General features: G+C 41.5%; 1 protein-coding gene across 3 annotated transcripts in view; it reads right to left on the bottom strand.

Annotated features, from left to right (window-relative positions):
• Uggt (UDP-glucose-glycoprotein glucosyltransferase) overlaps nt 1-18,233 on the bottom strand; it is a 90,520-nt gene that overhangs the window by 62,209 nt on the left and 10,078 nt on the right. For all 3 annotated transcript variants that reach the window (XM_069812734.1, XM_069812732.1, XM_069812733.1), the window contains exons 4-7: nt 15,353-15,538; nt 13,919-14,091; nt 3,197-3,392; nt 485-698 (exon numbers count right to left, since the gene is read on the bottom strand). In XM_069812734.1, coding sequence (XP_069668835.1) covers nt 485-698; nt 3,197-3,392; nt 13,919-14,091; nt 15,353-15,538 — 769 coding nt within the window. The remainder of the gene's footprint in view (nt 1-484; nt 699-3,196; nt 3,393-13,918; nt 14,092-15,352; nt 15,539-18,233) is intronic.

The raw sequence follows: 18,233 nt of genomic DNA, 5'->3' as shown, positions 1-18,233 counted from the left end.
GAGTAAAATAACATTAATGTAGTTAATAATTATCTATGGATTTTTTACATGATATACGCAACATAAAATGTTAGTGTAAGTTACATATACGGTAATATTTAATTAATGTAAATGAAAATAAAAAATAGCTCTATGTCAGGCACTAAAGAATAGTTGTAGCTATAAAACTGTGAAAAAACTGTGGCTCTATCTTGAAAACTGCATGAGCTATCATGTTTCAAGTTGTATGTCAAAATTATAAACAAAATAATTTTTATAAACAATTTAGACATAATTTCAAGGGATCTGTTCACTTCATCCTCTTTCTGGTACCATTGTCAATTGTATAAAAATTTTACAGAGCAAAATTATGCAAAACAAAATTTTTTGTATGTAAAGGTGTACATATACCTTAAGATGCATGGCTGCTTGTTAGCTGTCGTATTCTCGAAATGTATTTCATCAGAACCCATGCAAGAAATTAAACAAGCCTTCATATACACACCTATTTTGTGAAGTCCCTCCATGACTCTAAGTTCTTGGCGAACAACTTCCAACAGGGAGATGACATCCACTACATCCAAGTCAAAAAACATGCCATTCACGAAGAGGGCTGTGTCTGTTGGTTGTAGATTTAATGACGATGAAAACATCTCCTGGTTCCTCTTTATTTCTTGTTTCAGCTCATCTTTCACCACAGTGCGCACAAGAGACCTGGCCTGGTTAGTACAACATATCATTTACAATCATATACACACAACTGAACAATAATATACTATCCTACGAGATCATTACGTTTTTAAATATTTTAATAAGAGAAATTCACACAGTAGGGGCAAACTTGCAGTATGGAGAAACTAATTCAGTAATTCAAGGTAGGTCTATAACAGCGTTTCTCAAACTTTTCTGAAGTGGGGACCACTTTTTTAAGTCAGAACAGTTCCATGGACCAGCTTACTCTTGTTCCCTTCGAAAGCAAATTTATCATTTTTGTACCATACTTTAATATCAACATACTTATTTTAAAATAGAATTAATTAATTAAATCAAATTAATTTTATATTAGTAATTAACTAATTAAGTTAATATTAATAGAAGAAAATTAATTTTCGTTTTTTAAATAATTCAAGATATTAGAGTTTGGATAATCTTCAACTAATTAACTAAAAAAAAAAATAAATGTTGGTACTCGCATTATGAGATGGATGAGACCGCCGATTCTTGCACAGTTGTTCTATACTTGGACGTATGCTGGTAAGCTTAAGTCGGAGATCGTCACATACATCAAGTTGATTTCGGTACTTTGTTTTTATTAGAGTCAGTGATGAAAACCCTTTCTCACACAGATACGTAGAAGCAAACTGAATTTTAATCTCTAAAGCACCATTGTACAGTTCACTATATTCTCATTTCACTTGTGATGAGGTCCAGTAATTAACCATACCTTCCGCTTCGAATTTCATTTTAAGTCCAGTGTCATTCAATTAACTGTTCTCTTTCACTCAATGAAAGTTTGTTAGTTTCAATATCGCAATGAAAGTGATCACGAACCCATGAAAATTCGTCATATTTACTTTGAAAATAAGTTTCAAATTGTGACCTCATAATTGTATTATTGGTGTACGACACACAGTATGTAACCATTTCAATGTGCAGACTGGGTGTCGGCAAAACTATTAAGAAATTCATAAATACATGAAAAGGTTCCGTACTTTGGTCCTCTGTTATGAATTCCCTGCTGGGTTGCAGGCGCAGCACCAGATGTGCAGGAAAACGCCACGTTCATAATGCTTTAAATCCCCCTTTTGTTGCTGAGAGCAGAGTGGGAAATCGATGGACAGAGTAATAAATTTCATAATATGTCAGTACTGGGAGAAAACGTGAAAGGCGATTACCATGTATCATTTCCAAACTCTGAGATTTTCAGGTATAGTGTAATACACAATTCGTTTGAATTTTATTTTTTCTTCTGTCTTTTTTGAAGGACCAAAGGGCAGACCTCGAGGACCACAGGTGGTCCGCGGACCATAGTTTGAGAAACGCTGGTCTATAGGAAACATATTCTCGCTGTACCATGGAGAAGCAGCATACGGTGACCAATTCAGATGTTCATTCTTTTTAAACTTTCTAATGATAGACTTTGCTTCGATCATAAAAATATCACCATAAATAATAGCTGGATCATTTTTCTGTTAATCTCCCTCAGCTTAAAACATCTAACCAAAACAGTTTCCCCTTCTCCCTTTTCTCCCTTCCTCGTCATCCTCGCCCATTCCCTACACTACACGAACACTTACACATACACTCACTCTACAACACGATATAGTTTCCACAGATACACATCATGCACAGCGTGGCATGTCGAAGTGGTGAAGAGGTTTAAAAGAATTACAGCAGGAAAAATAAGCAAACCACGAGGAAAGAAGCTCAACACTAAATTTATCTGCAAGTTCCACTTCAGACTCAACATAATGAAATTAAGAGGATGGCCATTAAAGATGAATTTTGGCACAAACAAGAAAGGACAGTAGATTTTGTCTGGTGCCTTCTCATTCTTGAACAGAGTTCTTTTACATTCTCTAATCTACGATACAGAAATCTCAGCTTTACTACCCTTCAAAGGTTTGTATCAACTTCAAAAATCCAGTTCCCCTGGTTAGGTTTGATACTGTGAATTTTGAATCTAACAGCAAACCTATAAACAACTCAATCACCAATGACAATTAGATTCATTGTAAGTAGAAATAACTCTGATGAGGTTCTGACTGATAAGTACATCTATTATCAGGCGGTCCATCTCACTTGACGATATGCGTCGGTGGAAGACCAATGTTTGTACCTAACATCTGAAGTCTGATTAGTGTATATGTTACTAGTCAGTGAAGTATGCAATGGAGGGAAAAAGGATCTGGCCACTCTATCCCATTATCTCCTGGCTTATTTTCCTCACGAGTGATTCCTTATTGGTATTACTTATGAGGTTCAAACCTGTCTTCAGACAGCTGACTAAACAACGTAAGTAAAAATTATGTTTATAAGCTGACTGCTAATTAATATTTAAATGATTCATTCATGAAAACTTCACTAAATTATTCAGGTATGTCACTGAATAACCTTGAATAATACAATACAATAAGGGTATGAAATTTTAAATATATATGTTGTATGTACACATGATATAATTATTTCATGTGTACGAATATCCAACTTAACTAACCTGCAATGGGAAGTTTTGAGCAATGTTGGTAAGAACTTTAAGTGCTTCTTCTTTAGGTGAACTCATGATTCTCTCAGCAGCTTGTAAACTTAGTTCTTGAACTTGCCACACCTTCAGTGGTGCCATCTCATTGCTTGACTCCAAAAGATGCAACCGCAACTTGTCTAGGTCACCTTTTTTGTCTGGATACAGCTGTCTGTACATATACATTTGTATGTTTTACTGTCAAGAGTATTAAATTAGAAGCTATAATAAGAAACAGGAAAATGCAGTATTCTGTAGATAGACTAGATTTTAATAGTGTAACTTTTTAATTCAAAACAATAATGTAACTTTATTTGTCACAACAATAATCACTTTCTGTGATTTAATTTAAACACTCCCGTCAACAATGGGATTTCCACTCCACACAGCAATACAGTATTCGTTATTGCACTCCACAGACGACAATGACAATTCACTTGGATTATTGAAAACAACAATGTACTGCTAATCTCAACTAATGTTCACAAAGCACTATTTACAAAACAAAACTGTCAGTTCTTAGTTCACAGTTCGTTTGCCTTGGCTACTTCTTCTAGCTCAGTCACTCAAGTTCACAGAATATCGAACCCAGGACTTGCAAGAGTCAGTCCACTGAACTTCGAACTCAGGTCCCCCAACTGCGGTCCACTGCACTCGAACCAAAGGCTCCAGATACGCCGCTCTGGCCAGGACATTCCCACAGTTGCGGACACACTCAAGTTGAACTCCGGTCTCGAAGCTGGCTTCACTGCTGACCAAAAACTGAACTGAACTCTCTTCTCCTCGCATCCTGTATTTATTAGTTAAACCACAGTTTCGAGAAAGTACGATGCTCGAAATTTCTACTTCTACAGACTTCTGTTCTCGCTGCTTCTTCCTGGACGATTCTGTTTGGGAGGTTTCGTCCCCCCCTTCACCTCGCACAGCGAAACACCACCAGCTTTGCGCCCCCCTTTGCCTCGCGCCGCAGTGCACCTCCCCTTGCCCTCTTAGCATGCAGATGTTCCCCTTACGTCCGCTACACCGCAGCGACCAATGTTTCGTCTCCCGCGCGCCCTGTCGGACACGCGTTCGAATCCCGACGCAGCTGTCACAATAGTTTTAATACTAGGTAAGCAAAACTTCAATATTTTTTATTTTAATTTCCTTATTTTCTTTTCATATCAAAGGGAAGTGTAGCAGTCATAAAGAATTATAACCATAAAAAATGAAACTGTTAAGAGTATATTTCGCGTCAAATTAGTATAATTAACGTGCATGCTTCCCAGATAAATTCACTTGTAAATACTGAATATGAATAAAATTTACTCAATAACATACGACAAAAGTCTATAAATGGATGGAAAGAGAGACAGTATGCCAAAAACCACCTTTTCAGTATCAAGGATGCTTCAAATGTATATTCCCGTGATATTTTCGAAATAGGTTATTTAAATCGTAACATTTTTTTCATAGTTTATGTAATCAGAAAGTGGGTATAATCAATTAACATATAAGTGAATACAGTTGATGTAGGAATTCTTCAAACTAGAAAAACTTAAAATTTAATAAATGCATGAGCATCTTACACTGAGTGATGAAACCTCTTCTCGTCCAAAGACATAAGCTACATTCACTTATACAAGACATTAGCAAGACCAGTCCTTAGTCATACAGTGGAATCTGTACTTTATGGAAAAGTGATGAAAACAGAATTACAGCAAGTGAGATGAAGTTCATGTGCCAAAACAGCTGGATACACTAGGTAAGATCACGGAAGAAATGAAGACTTACATGAACTTGAAACTGAATCAATACTGCAATACATTAGAATCCCTAAGGTTACCTTGAATTACAGACCAAAAGAGAGAAGATCACTAGGATGCCCCATGAAGACATGGCAAGAAAACTTTTGTAGACTTAACAGTTCTATTATGAATATAACCTGCAGGATAATGATTATTTCTACTGGTAATGTGTTATTCCTTATTTGTGACCTTTTTAAATTAAGATTATTACGGTAATTATGAATTTATTTGTGGAAGATCTCAGGGAGTGAAAGATAAAATTTATATAAAAGTTTCAAAGAATTTAAAATAATATTGTGGCACTATGTTGGCAGATTCTGGTCACATCAGGGAGTTGCGCATGCATCTAGCGAGAAGGAAGGCGCAGGCAATGGAAACTCAAGCTTCGGTAGGCGCTGTAGTGCCGTACAAAGCGAGGGGAGAGAACTACAGGGACGGCACGGAGCGGAGAGAGCAGGGGAAACATCTAGAAGCATATTCCTCTCAAGGGTTCAGAAAGCCACGTGAATCGATGATTCCAGATGTTATGCTGTAACAAATAAAAGCGCTAGGAGTCTTCGGGAGTCAGTTAGTTTTCGGTCAGCCTTCAAGTCTTGTCTTGGACAGTGGCGACATATCTGGAGGATCTGAGTTCTACGTGCAGTGAACTTGAGTGAGTCCGTAACTGTGGCAGTGGCCAGGAGAGGGCGACGCATCCAGAGGATCTGAGTTCGACGTGCAGTGAACTTGAACAGTGAGCTAGAAGAACTAGCCAAGGCAAGCGAATTGTGAACTGAGAACTGACAGTTTTGTTCTGCACTTAGTGCTTTGTGAACATTAATTGAAATTAGGAGTACATTGTTGTTCTCAATAATGTAAGTGCATTGTCATTATCGTCGTGTGGAATGCAATAACAACTATTGTGTTGCTGTGTGAATGGAGTACCCATTGTTGTAGGGTGAATTTCACTAATCTCAAAAAAAATTATTTGCAGTTATGTACTTGTAGGAATTTCATTGTTAAAACAAAATCAATGGTTTTTCATGAACTTGTAAAAATTTCTATGGTTAAGTACTCTTTGTCCCTTGTGGCAGCTCACGAATGGTGAGAAGATATAAATTTATATAAGAATAAAAGTCACATCGTTGACAGGTGTGGTGGTTAAAAGTAGAAATAAAAGTTACAATATACAATGGACATAGCAATACTTATTAATTTCAATGAATACGAAAAGTCTAATATTATTTTACGAATGTATGCCTGTTTCAACGATCCATGGCAGTGATTCTGGCATTCTTGTGCATATTGTGACAGCGACGTGAGAATCGAACTCACGACCAGCGTCCCGAATGAAAGCAGATCGCACAGGCTCCACGGAACATTGAATGACGTCGCGCGGTGGAGAGAAGGGAGAGAGGGTGTATTACGTCACGCGACGAGTCTGCGCGCGCAGCTGCTACGCAGTGGATGTGGAACGACCTTCCCGATTATTCCAGACGTCTGTCGATGTAGAGATATTGAGATAATTCTCTACACACCTGTAGAAGGTTCTCGCAACTATGATTTTGCTATAAAAGAGCAGGCGCCAGCGAACTAGAGAGTTGTTGTTGTTGTAGAGTCTTCAGAGTTTTCAGTTATTCAGTCAGTGAGAAAGCCAGAGCAAGCAAGCCAGCCGGAGTTCGACTCGAGTGTGCGTCCGCATCTGCGTCAGCATCCGAAGGCCTGAGTTCGAGTGCAGTGGACCGCAGTTGGAGGGACCTGAGTTCGAGTGCAGTGGACCGCAGTTGGAGGGACCCGAGTTCGAGTACAGTGAACTGTCTCTGAAGGTCTGTGGTTCGAGATACCGTGAACTCGAGTGACTGAGATAGAAGAACTGTGAACTGAGAACTGGTAGTTCTGATTTGTAAATAGTGCTTTGTAAATATTAGTTAAGATTAACAGTTCATTGTTGTGCGTAATAATCCAAGTAAACTGTCATTGTCGTCGGTGGAGTGCTATAACGAATACTTTGTTGAGTGAAGATCCAATTGTTGACGAGAGCGTTTAAGGTGAATTGTAGAAAGGAATTATTGTTGTGACGAATAAATTACATTGTTGTTACTAATAAAAACTCACACTGGTGTCAGAAGTGGGATATTATCGACAATGGAGAACCTACAGCAGATCCTGCAAGCCATCGCAGAAATGAAAGCAGAAATGAACATGCACATTAGTGAAGTAAAAGATAACATGAACAAGCACATCAGTGAGGTTAAGAACGACATAAGTGATGTTAAAACGGAGATGAAAAGTGACATAAGTGATGTGAAAACAGAGATGAAAAGTGACATAAGCGGAGTGAAAAATGACGTCACTACGCAAATTGAAAGCGTTTCGGCCCACGTAGATGGAATTGTCGCCATCGTGAAAGACGAACTCAAAGCCGACCTTGACAACCTAAACAAGAATTTTACAACTATAAACGAGGCAGTAACCGAATTGAGACAGGAGGTAGACCATTTCGACGGCAAAATCCGCGATCTCGAGCGCCGTCAAGAGCAGACGAGCGAGTTGCTGGACAAGACGAGTGAGGTGATGGAAAAACATGCTGAAGAAAACAAGCACATCCTCGCGTTGGTGGATCGCCAGGCTAGAGAACATAAACAGATAGTTGCCGAGGAGGTTCGACGTGCCATGCAAGAAGCGGCCACAGAGTTGAGGACTCCATATAGTGCCCCTGCGGAACCATCGGCTTCAGCCAGACATCACAACGTCAAGACGCCGAAGTTCGACGGTACGACGTCTTGGGCGATATTCCGTCGCCAGTTCGAGGCCATCGCAGAGCACAATGGGTGGACGCCAGCAGAGAAAACTACTCAGCTGCTGGCCGCGCTTCAGGGACAGGCGTCGGAGATTCTTCACAGCGTTCCAGAAGATGGGACAGCCGCTGAGATAATGGCGGCCTTGGAGGGACGTTATGGTGACCATCAACTTGCTGCAGCATTTAGGACCCAACTAAAAACGAGGGTCCAACAGTCAGGCGAGTCCCTGCAAGAATTCGCGATGGCGGTGGAACAACTGGCCCATAAGGCGCTCAGGGGCCTACCTAATGACTTCATCGCTGGAGAGGCGGCCTACACCTTCGGCAGCGGAGTTCGAGACCCGGAAATAAAGCAACAGCTACTCCTGGCAGAGCATCGCACCATCAATGCAGCTCTGGCGGCGGCCCTCAGGATGGAGGCAGCCAAGTTGACGGCGAACGTCTCGGCATCGCACCGGATTAGGAGCGTCGCGGCGGCCGACGTCGAGGAACGTCAACCGAAATCACCCGAGCGACGAAGACGAGGAGTGCCCACCTGCTGGTCCTGCGGCGAGCCTGGACACCTGAGGAGGGACTGTGACCGATCTGGTCACAAACAGGAAAACTAAAAGGGGCCGATGCGACGAGGGGCACGTCGGCGCCGTCATCACCATCCCCTCGGCTGATCTTGAAGACGGTTAACAGAAGATGCGACGATGGGCTGATTGCTGACGGATGGATAAGAGGCCGCCCATGCAGAGTACTGGTAGACACCGGGGCGTCGCTCACTATCGCCAGACCGGAAGTCGTGCGTGGCCTACCTGGGAGGACGCCGCTGCGCCGGTATGAGCTACGTACTGCCTCAGGCGAGAACCTGCCCATCCAAAAGGAGGTTTTCCTGGATCTGACATTGGGAAAGAGGAGACTGGAGATGTGGGTGTTCGTCGCCAACATCACTGAAGACGTCATCCTGGGACTCGACGCCATGCGGATCTTCGATGCCACGGTGGACGTCAGGCGCCGTATCCTGCGTTTTGGTCAGGATGAAGTGTTCCTGAGGGACGTCGAAGACCAACCCATGGCCGGCAGACTCACCCTGGAGAATCATGTGACAATCCCGGCATGCTGCGAGATGGTGGTGACGGCAAGACTGGACGGACAACCTAAGAGAAACCTGCTCCTCGATTCGCAAACAACTCCGATAGATGGGGTTTATGTGGCCAGATCCCTACTCCCGAATCAGAAGGTGGTACCGGTGAGGGTCCTGAATGTCACCAATCGGGACAAGGAGGTGCCTAGTGGAACTGTACTAGGTAGCGTCGAGCCGGTGGTGTCTGTGACGTCGCTGGCAGAAAACAAGGAGTGTCACCGACCACATCCAGATCTAGACCCATCACTGAAAGAGCTGGCTCGAGAATTGCCGGCGAATTTAAGCAAAAGAGAAAGAAGACAAGTCCACGATCTACTGACAGAATTTCAGGACGTGTTCAGTCTGTCTGAAAATGACTACGGGAGAACGGAGAAAGTTCATCACCGCATTGACACCGGAAATGCTCGCCCAATCAGACAACCTCCTCGACGCGTCCCTCTAGCTAAACAGAGGGAGATTGACAGCCAACTGGAGGGCATGAAAGCAAGAGGGGTCATCGAGGAATCCGACAGCCCTTGGTCATCACCTGTGGTGCTGGTGAAGAAGAAGAATGGGGACCTGCGTTTCTGCGTGGACTACAGAAGACTGAATGACGTCACCAGGAAAGACTGCTTTCCCCTTCCACGAATTGACGACACCTTGGACACCCTGGCCGGAGCAGAGTGGTTCTCGACGTTGGATCTCAAGTCAGGATACTGGCAGGTGGCGCTACATCCGGAGGATAAGGAGAAAACGGCATTCTCTACAGGCCAGGGACTATGGCAGTTCACCGTTATGCCGTTCGGCCTCTGCAACGCCCCGGCTACATTCCAGAGACTAATGGAGTCCGTAATGAGAGGCCTGACATACGACACCTGTTTGCTGTACCTTGATGACGTCATCGTGGTGGGCAAGACTTTCAGCGAGCAGCTGATGAACCTGAGGAAAGTGTTCGAGAGACTGCGACAAGCCAGACTGAAGTTGAACCCGAAGAAATGTCATCTATTCCAGAAGAAGGTCAACTACTTGGGACACGTAGTAGGGACCAACGGAGTGGCCACGGACCCGGAGAAGCTACAAGCCGTCAGAGGATGGCCGAGACCGAGGGACAAGCAGGAGCTGCGCCGCTTTCTCGGCCTCTGCACTTATTACAGAAGGTTCGTAGCTGGGTACGCCAACATCGCTAAGCCTCTAACCCAGCTGACCGAGGAGAAACGACAATTCCAGTGGACAGACGAGGCGGAGTCATCCTTCCAGTCGCTGAAAGAGGCGCTCTGCACTGCTCCTGTACTGGGATATCCCATCCCTGGAAGGAAGTTCACGCTCGACACGGACGCTAGCAACGTAGGCATCGGCGGAGTACTCTCTCAGGAACAGGACGGGCAAGAGAGGGTGATTGCCTACTTCAGCCGAACACTATCCAAGGCTGAGAGAAACTACTGTGTGACGCGTAGAGAACTTCTTGCCATTGTGGAAGCCCTGAAGCACTTCCACAAATATTTGTATGGCCAGGAATTCCATCTGAGGACAGACCATTCTGCACTCACCTGGCTATTGGGCTTCAAGAATCTGGAGGGGCAGACCGCCCGTTGGGTTCAACGTCTGCAGGAGTACAACTTCACCTCTGAACACCGACAAGGGAAGAAACATTCCAACGCTGATGCCCTGTCACGACGTCCGTGCCCGGATGGCTGCAAACACTGCCTGAAAGTAGAAGAGCGGGATGTCGCCCACGCAGTCCGAGCAATTGCCGCCCAGCCGAGCCCAGGATGGGATAACGCCGCCATAAGGAGGGAGCAGCTGGAGGACCCAAACATTGGACAGCTACTGCGTGATGTGGAGTCCGGCCAGAGACCAGTATGGGCCGATATCGCCAACCGTAGCACCACTTACAAGAGCTACTGGGCCCAGTGGGAATCCTTCACTGTCAAGGACGGTATCCTGAAGAGGATTTGGGAGTCGGCCGATGGAAGGACCCGCATAGAACAACTTGTCCTGCCCAGGAGCAAGGTGAAGGAAGTGCTGGAGGAGACTCATGCTGGAGTGACTGGAGGCCACCTGGGAGCCAACAGGACGCTGGACAAGTTAAGGCAGAGGTTCTATTGGTTGCATCAGAGAACCGACACGGAACAATGGTGCCGAAGATGCGACACCTGTGCAGCCAGTCGCGGACCAAGGACACGCAGCAGGGGAGCCATGCAGCAGTACAACGTGGGAGCTCCTTTTGAGAGGATCGCCATCGACGTTGCTGGACCGTTCCCGGTCACGGATCGCGGGAACCGCTACCTGCTAGTCGCCATGGATTACTTCACAAAATGGCCAGAGGTGTACGCGATTCCCAACCAAGAGGCTTCGACGGTGGCCGACGCGCTGCTTGACAACTTCATCTGCCGATTCGGGGTGCCCCGGGAATTGCATAGCGATCAGGGGCGCAACTTCGAATCCAACCTGATGGGAGAATTGTTCGAGCGTCTGGGGGTGCATAAAACCAGGACCACTCCCCTCCACCCACAGTCCGATGGTATGGTGGAACGCTACATCAAAACCTTGGAAGAGCATCTGCGGAAGGTGGTGTCCAACCATCAACGAGACTGGGATGCCAGAGTCCCACTGTTCCTCTTGGCCTACAGAGCTTCGGTCCACGATACAACAGGGATGACACCGGCAAACATGGTCTTCGGGAGAGAGCTGCGCCTGCCCTGTGATCTGCTGTTTGGCACGCCACCCAGCGCCGACCAGCCAGCAACTGACTATGTGGCAGAACTCACCGAGAAGTTGAATGGAGTTCACCAACTGGCCAGAGAGCACCTCAAGATGGCCAGCGACAGGATGAAGGTGCGCTACGACAGATTAGCCAACTCTGCAGGATTCCAGGAGGGCGACCTGGTGTGGCTGTATCGACCTACCAGGACCAAAGGGAAATCACCAAAGTTGCAGCGTGCCTGGGATGGACCATACCGCGTGGTGACCCGGATCAACGACGTGGTGTACCGCATCCAGCGACAACCTCGAGGGAAGATGATGGTGGTGCATCTGGACCGATTAGCCGCCTACCAAGGGACTGCCCGGGACGAGCAGCCCTAAGGAGGGGGCAATGTGACAGCGACGTGAGAATCGAACTCACGACCAGCGTCCCGAATGAAAGCAGATCGCACAGGCTCCACGGAACATTGAATGACGTCGCGCGGTGGAGAGAAGGGAGAGAGGGTGTATTACGTCACGCGACGAGTCTGCGCGCGCAGCTGCTACGCAGTGGATGTGGAACGACCTTCCCGATTATTCCAGACGTCTGTCGATGTAGAGATATTGAGATAATTCTCTACACACCTGTAGAAGGTTCTCGCAACTATGATTTTGCTATAAAAGAGCAGGCGCCAGCGAACTAGAGAGTTGTTGTTGTTGTAGAGTCTTCAGAGTTTTCAGTTATTCAGTCAGTGAGAAAGCCAGAGCAAGCAAGCCAGCCGGAGTTCGACTCGAGTGTGCGTCCGCATCTGCGTCAGCATCCGAAGGCCTGAGTTCGAGTGCAGTGGACCGCAGTTGGAGGGACCTGAGTTCGAGTGCAGTGGACCGCAGTTGGAGGGACCCGAGTTCGAGTACAGTGAACTGTCTCTGAAGGTCTGTGGTTCGAGATACCGTGAACTCGAGTGACTGAGATAGAAGAACTGTGAACTGAGAACTGGTAGTTCTGATTTGTAAATAGTGCTTTGTAAATATTAGTTAAGATTAACAGTTCATTGTTGTGCGTAATAATCCAAGTAAACTGTCATTGTCGTCGGTGGAGTGCTATAACGAATACTTTGTTGAGTGAAGATCCAATTGTTGACGAGAGCGTTTAAGGTGAATTGTAGAAAGGAATTATTGTTGTGACGAATAAATTACATTGTTGTAACTAATAAAACTTACAATATTGTTAGACAGCTGGAGTTATCTTTGTTCCACTTTTGTGACATGTGGAATTTAAATGATCACTACTCTGGTCTGTCTTGTTGTATTTCTCCCAAATCTATTAAGTTGAAATTAAATAATGTTCACTTACTGGTAATAAATAACATGAGACAGTTTTACCTATTAACACTACGAAAAGTAGTGAACGAAATCAAGAAAAAATAATGAATTAATATTTGTTTTTTGTATTCAGTGGGTGGGAATTCAAGCAATCATAATCAACAATGTATGATATATATGCACATGTGCTGTGAACTGAAAAAATTTGAAGACATCTACAATTCTACATTACACTTTCATTTAGAAAAAATAAGATAGAACATGTTAATACAGCATATTATTACAAAAATATAGTAATTTTACATAAACATCTTACACTGGCAGCAATGCAGTAGCAGAAGTTATAACTGCATTGGCAATTTTGTAAAATGGCATTATGGCATTTCTGCCATTACCTCAAGAGTAAAAAAAAAAAAAGAAGAATTAATGAATATTAAATACATAGATAAGTAAATAAATAATAAAATACATAAACAATCTACTAGAAAGTAGGTAAAACAATCTATCTAAAATTTTATTATATAAAGTACAAATTTTGAAGAAAATGAAAAAAATATAAAACTACTATAATGTCTTCGCGTAGGCTTCCGCGGCTGGTGTACATGGTGTGTGGATAAGCTTCAGGGCTTCTACCGCGTTGTCTTGGTGTTATTGGCTGACGTTTCGACCGCTGTGTTGTGGCCATTTTCAGAGCAGTTGTTGGATAAGGAAATAGTCTGCCAGCTCTTATATATAAATAGTAGTAGTAGCTGGCAGACTATTTCCTTATCCAACAACTGCTCTGAAGATGGCCACAACACAGCGGTCGAAACGTCAGCCAATAACACTAAGACAACGCGGTAGAAGCCCTGAAGCTTATCCACACAATACTATAATGTCTCCACACTGAGGCATCGAGGAAATGACAGATCGTCATTTCTTTAGGTCTTTCACTAAATCACAATTCGCAACATTCTAGCTTCAATAAAATAAATATTTACTTCAGAAATAAAACGATGTCATATTTCCAACATACTCACTTAAGTCTGCTAAAATTGAAACCCTCAATCTCATCGTCTTCATCATCTTGCTCAGAACTATCTTGAGTTTTGTCTCCTTTCACTTGCGTATCATCCTGCACTTTGTATTCTGTTGACTTTATCTGCAGCTCCACACCATAACCTGACAGACGGACTCGTTTATTTGGTCGTTCCTACAATAACATAACAGCAATAAATAGTTAAAGATTCAAGTTTCTTTTCAATTACAAAATCTGCCTTTTTGGAATGCAGTATGCTGTATGCTCACATTTGTAGTCTTACCTCAAAATAAATGTTGTGAAATCAAGTTTTGATAACAGAGAAATTATGAAATTTCTAACTTGATATTGGCAATGATGTTGATGATATAAAATTTATGACGCAAATAAAGATGGAGGAAAGAAAACTAAATGAGAGATAGCGAGGATGATGGTAGAAAACATTCCACTAGATCACATGATATGGCAGCATGAATAAGAATGGAAAGATATTAAAACATAAATTCCCCATTCAATGACCACCTTACTAAATGTTAGATTTCTAAGGAACAGTTGTCATTTGGTAGAAATTTCACTGTAATTGGAATTTTGAAGGCAATTCCTTAAATCAAAAACATGCAAAATACACTGCTGTCCAAACAAAAAACAATGACAGCTAGAAACGACATCTCTATGTGAAAAAATTTAATTTGCTTCTACTATATCATTATAAAATTATTTCCACATGGATTTAGAGCTTTAAGAATGCTTACATAAATTTATTGTTACCATAATTTTATTAAAAATTTAAAAAAAAAAATAAATATATATAGTCGTGTTTTGACATAATGAACATAGAGAACTGAATGATCATATATTTGAAACAATACATTCAAAACTTCAAAATGATCAAACATCTTACATTGATATCAATGCAGTAGCAGAAGTTACAACTGTAATTTTATGATCAATAGCCAGTATTGCCATCTCTAGTCCTTATTACCACTATGAGTCTTCTTGGCAGGCTCCTAATCGAAGCCCAGATGTCCTCCTGTGGTACATTTTCACCTGAGGGTATAACTTAATAATGTACGGAATTTTGATGAGACATAGATACTGCAACTAGGAAGTTGCCTGGTTCGCACATGTGCACACAGCATCTATTGCCACCACTAACCACTTCAGATATAACCCGCTTCCATGAAAAATTGCGAACTCATTAGGCAGTGTATTCACATAATGAATAAATGTGAAGTAACAGAAGTCTTTCTTTCAAGCAACATGGTACACTTAGTCACTTGTTTGCAGAGCTTAGATGTGATGGGCACCTCTTTTGTTGGCTATCTGACACACAGCTTGTGGCAACTTCCTACACTTAGGGTATTATATACAAAAAAAAAAAAAAAAAAAAAAAAAAAAAAAAAAAAAAAACTGCTGTATTATTAGATATACTTACTTTAACATAATGCCTTAGAACATAGTCAATATCTCCCTTTACTGCATAAGTCTTCAGAATGTGATGAAATTCTGCAAACTCTGGAGTTCCTAATTCCCCATAGAGCACCACAGTAATACTGTTGTTTTGAGAACCTGGATAATGATGATCCAATCCAAAGGTTTCTACACGACTGAAATCAGTTCCCTGCAAAATGAAGAGACACACACTATCAACGTTAATGCATATCAAGTTAACTAATTACTTAGGAATATACTATAAATACAACAGGGGGAAGACTAAAGTAGATAAATATATATCTCTCTCTCCCCCTCCCTCCCTCTCTCCCCCCTCCCTCTCTCTCTCCCTCCCTCCCTCTCTCTATTTTTTCTTGCATTCAGATATGTATTAAGGACCTGGAGTATGTTGAGATTTCAATGAAGAATTTTCATATTTTCTCTTCAATGAACTAACCACAGACTTTTACATTATGAGTAACATCAGATAGAGATAATGCTGAAGCTCATTCTTTTAAGATTGCTTTCCAATTTAAGTGATAAAAATCAAGCTCAAAGACGAAAGGTAGCAATCACCTGCGGGCAAAAATAGTTATTGATGACACAATTACTAAACAAGTAAATAATTTTAACTGCCTTGGATTTTAACGACTCTTATAGAAATCACATGATGTAACAGGAAAGACACAAACATTTCAATATCTGTGTGGCACTATCAGAAAGTACAGTATTTTTTAAATTTTAATTGTGAACTTTTTAAAAATAATTTAAAATAATGGTAATGCCTGTACTTGTATGTGGTAGAGAAAATTGAATTAGAAATGAGATTGATAAAATAAAATATTGTACTAAATGAATATGAATTTAAAATAAAAGAAGAAAAAACTGTAACAATGAAAAGCCAAAATACCAAAATCAAAACTCAAAATTAAATTGAATGGAAAATATTTAGAGGAAATAGAAAATTTTAAGTAGGGCTATTTGAGAAGTGAAGTGAAAAATGATGGTAACATACAACATGAAATTACTGGGACAATACAATATAGTGGTAGATGTTACCAACAAGTGAAAGGTTTACTATGAAACGGAAATGTATCTGAAAAGTGCAAGAAAATCGTGTATAATTCAAATTTTACACCAGTCTTGATATATGAAATTTGGACTATAACAAAAAAGATCAGAGCAAAATTCAGGCGACAGAGATGAAATTCCTTAGAAGTGTAATACAATGAACAGATAGAGTTAAAAACGAAGATATAAGAAGTACTTTGAGAATTGCAAAATTGCAGGATATATTCGAGGGAAACAGAATTAGATAAAAGGGAAAAAACCCATTGGAAGACCTAGAACAAGATGGGAAGATCAAATTAAGAAGATCGTTGAAAAAAAGAGGGAAACCATGGTGAGAAGTGGTGGAACAGAACACCTGACAGGACCATGAGAGATGAAGGATACTCGACTCCACAACCAGGGACACGAGTTTAGATGAAGAAGAATCTGTAACCCTGATGAAGAGAATCAGATAATCACAGTTTCTATCCTCTATCCAATATTATAAAAGCTAGAAACATTTCAGAGCAAAGTAAAATTGAAGTATGCAAAACTACAATGCGCCTATTTTACATGTATTTCCTTACCACTAAGCAGAAATTATTCCCATAGCTGTGTAATATATTTCCCTTACATGCCTCATGCTGTACATGCTGGCCTAAGGTAACAATTTCAAAACATAAAACAATGGGACTCACACAGATAAGAGTCTTGCAGTCAGCACAAGCGAGATTCCTTTTGTACTAATCATGTGATTGGAATAAATGTTTCTCAGCCATACGGGCTATTCCATATTCGCATTTTTTATATCCTAATTTTTTCCCTATTTATAGAAGGTGCTGAGGAGAGTGCATTTTCAAAAATATACTATCGAGAGTCAAACAGTTTTCGTATTGTTGAGTGACAAATTTAGCGTATTTTATAAAAACAAGCCTCTTTCAGCGCTCAGAACTCTGGAACCATTTACTGCAGAACATTGAATGGGAGCTCATTTTGAAGCTGACATTTGATAGGCTATGTTAAGAAGTAATCCTTATTTTTATTGTATACAGAGAGACAGATAATCTGATTTTACTTACTTTTAGGCTTTTTGGCCATTTGTAAAAATGTAAAAAAATATTGACAAAAAATCTTGCATTATTAAGAGGAATTCGGCATTGTTTGCTTAGTGGTACAGCAATAAGTTTCGAGGGTATTAAATAAATTATTTTCACACACCTACACTTGAACGGCGCAGTACCGCACACACTGGCCGAGAGCTGAACATAAGCGAGCGTTGGGCGTCATTGTACTCCAGTGTTTATGAAAACCTGTGATAAAGCTAGCCCAGCCATGATTGTTAGACGACACATCACGTGTTTATGTCCCCTGGCCTTGCTTGTCTCGGCTAGCTCCCGTCTCACAGTCAGCTGGTTAGTTCACACGCGTACTATTTATTTTCTTTATTTGATATTTTCAATACTTTCTTATCAACGTGCCATCAGTAAAAAAAATATGTGTTTATTTGTACTTTCAATGCAGAATCTAACTATATATTTTTAAAATGTTTTTTCCTAGGCAAAGGCGTGTTAATGAGGAAAAATCTAAATTTCTCCATTTCCATAAAAAGTAAGAAAATCTGTTTACATGTCAATATAAACTTTAATTTCTCAGCATCAAACTAAACCATGATTTTGATCATTGGGTGAAAGGGTTTCGGAGCCACAACAGTTTGAAGTTGCTAATTTTATGAAAATACGATAAATTTAAATACGAGGGGGATCCAGGAAATAACGACCGTTTTGTTGTAATAATTAAAAAAAATATATACATTTGAAAAAACAAAGTCTGTTACA

The sequence above is a fragment of the Periplaneta americana genome, chromosome 16 (genome assembly GCF_040183065.1).
Source record: "Periplaneta americana isolate PAMFEO1 chromosome 16, P.americana_PAMFEO1_priV1, whole genome shotgun sequence".
Taxonomy (NCBI): Eukaryota; Metazoa; Arthropoda; class Insecta; order Blattodea; family Blattidae; genus Periplaneta; species Periplaneta americana.
This window is presented reverse-complemented; position numbering and strand designations above follow the sequence as displayed.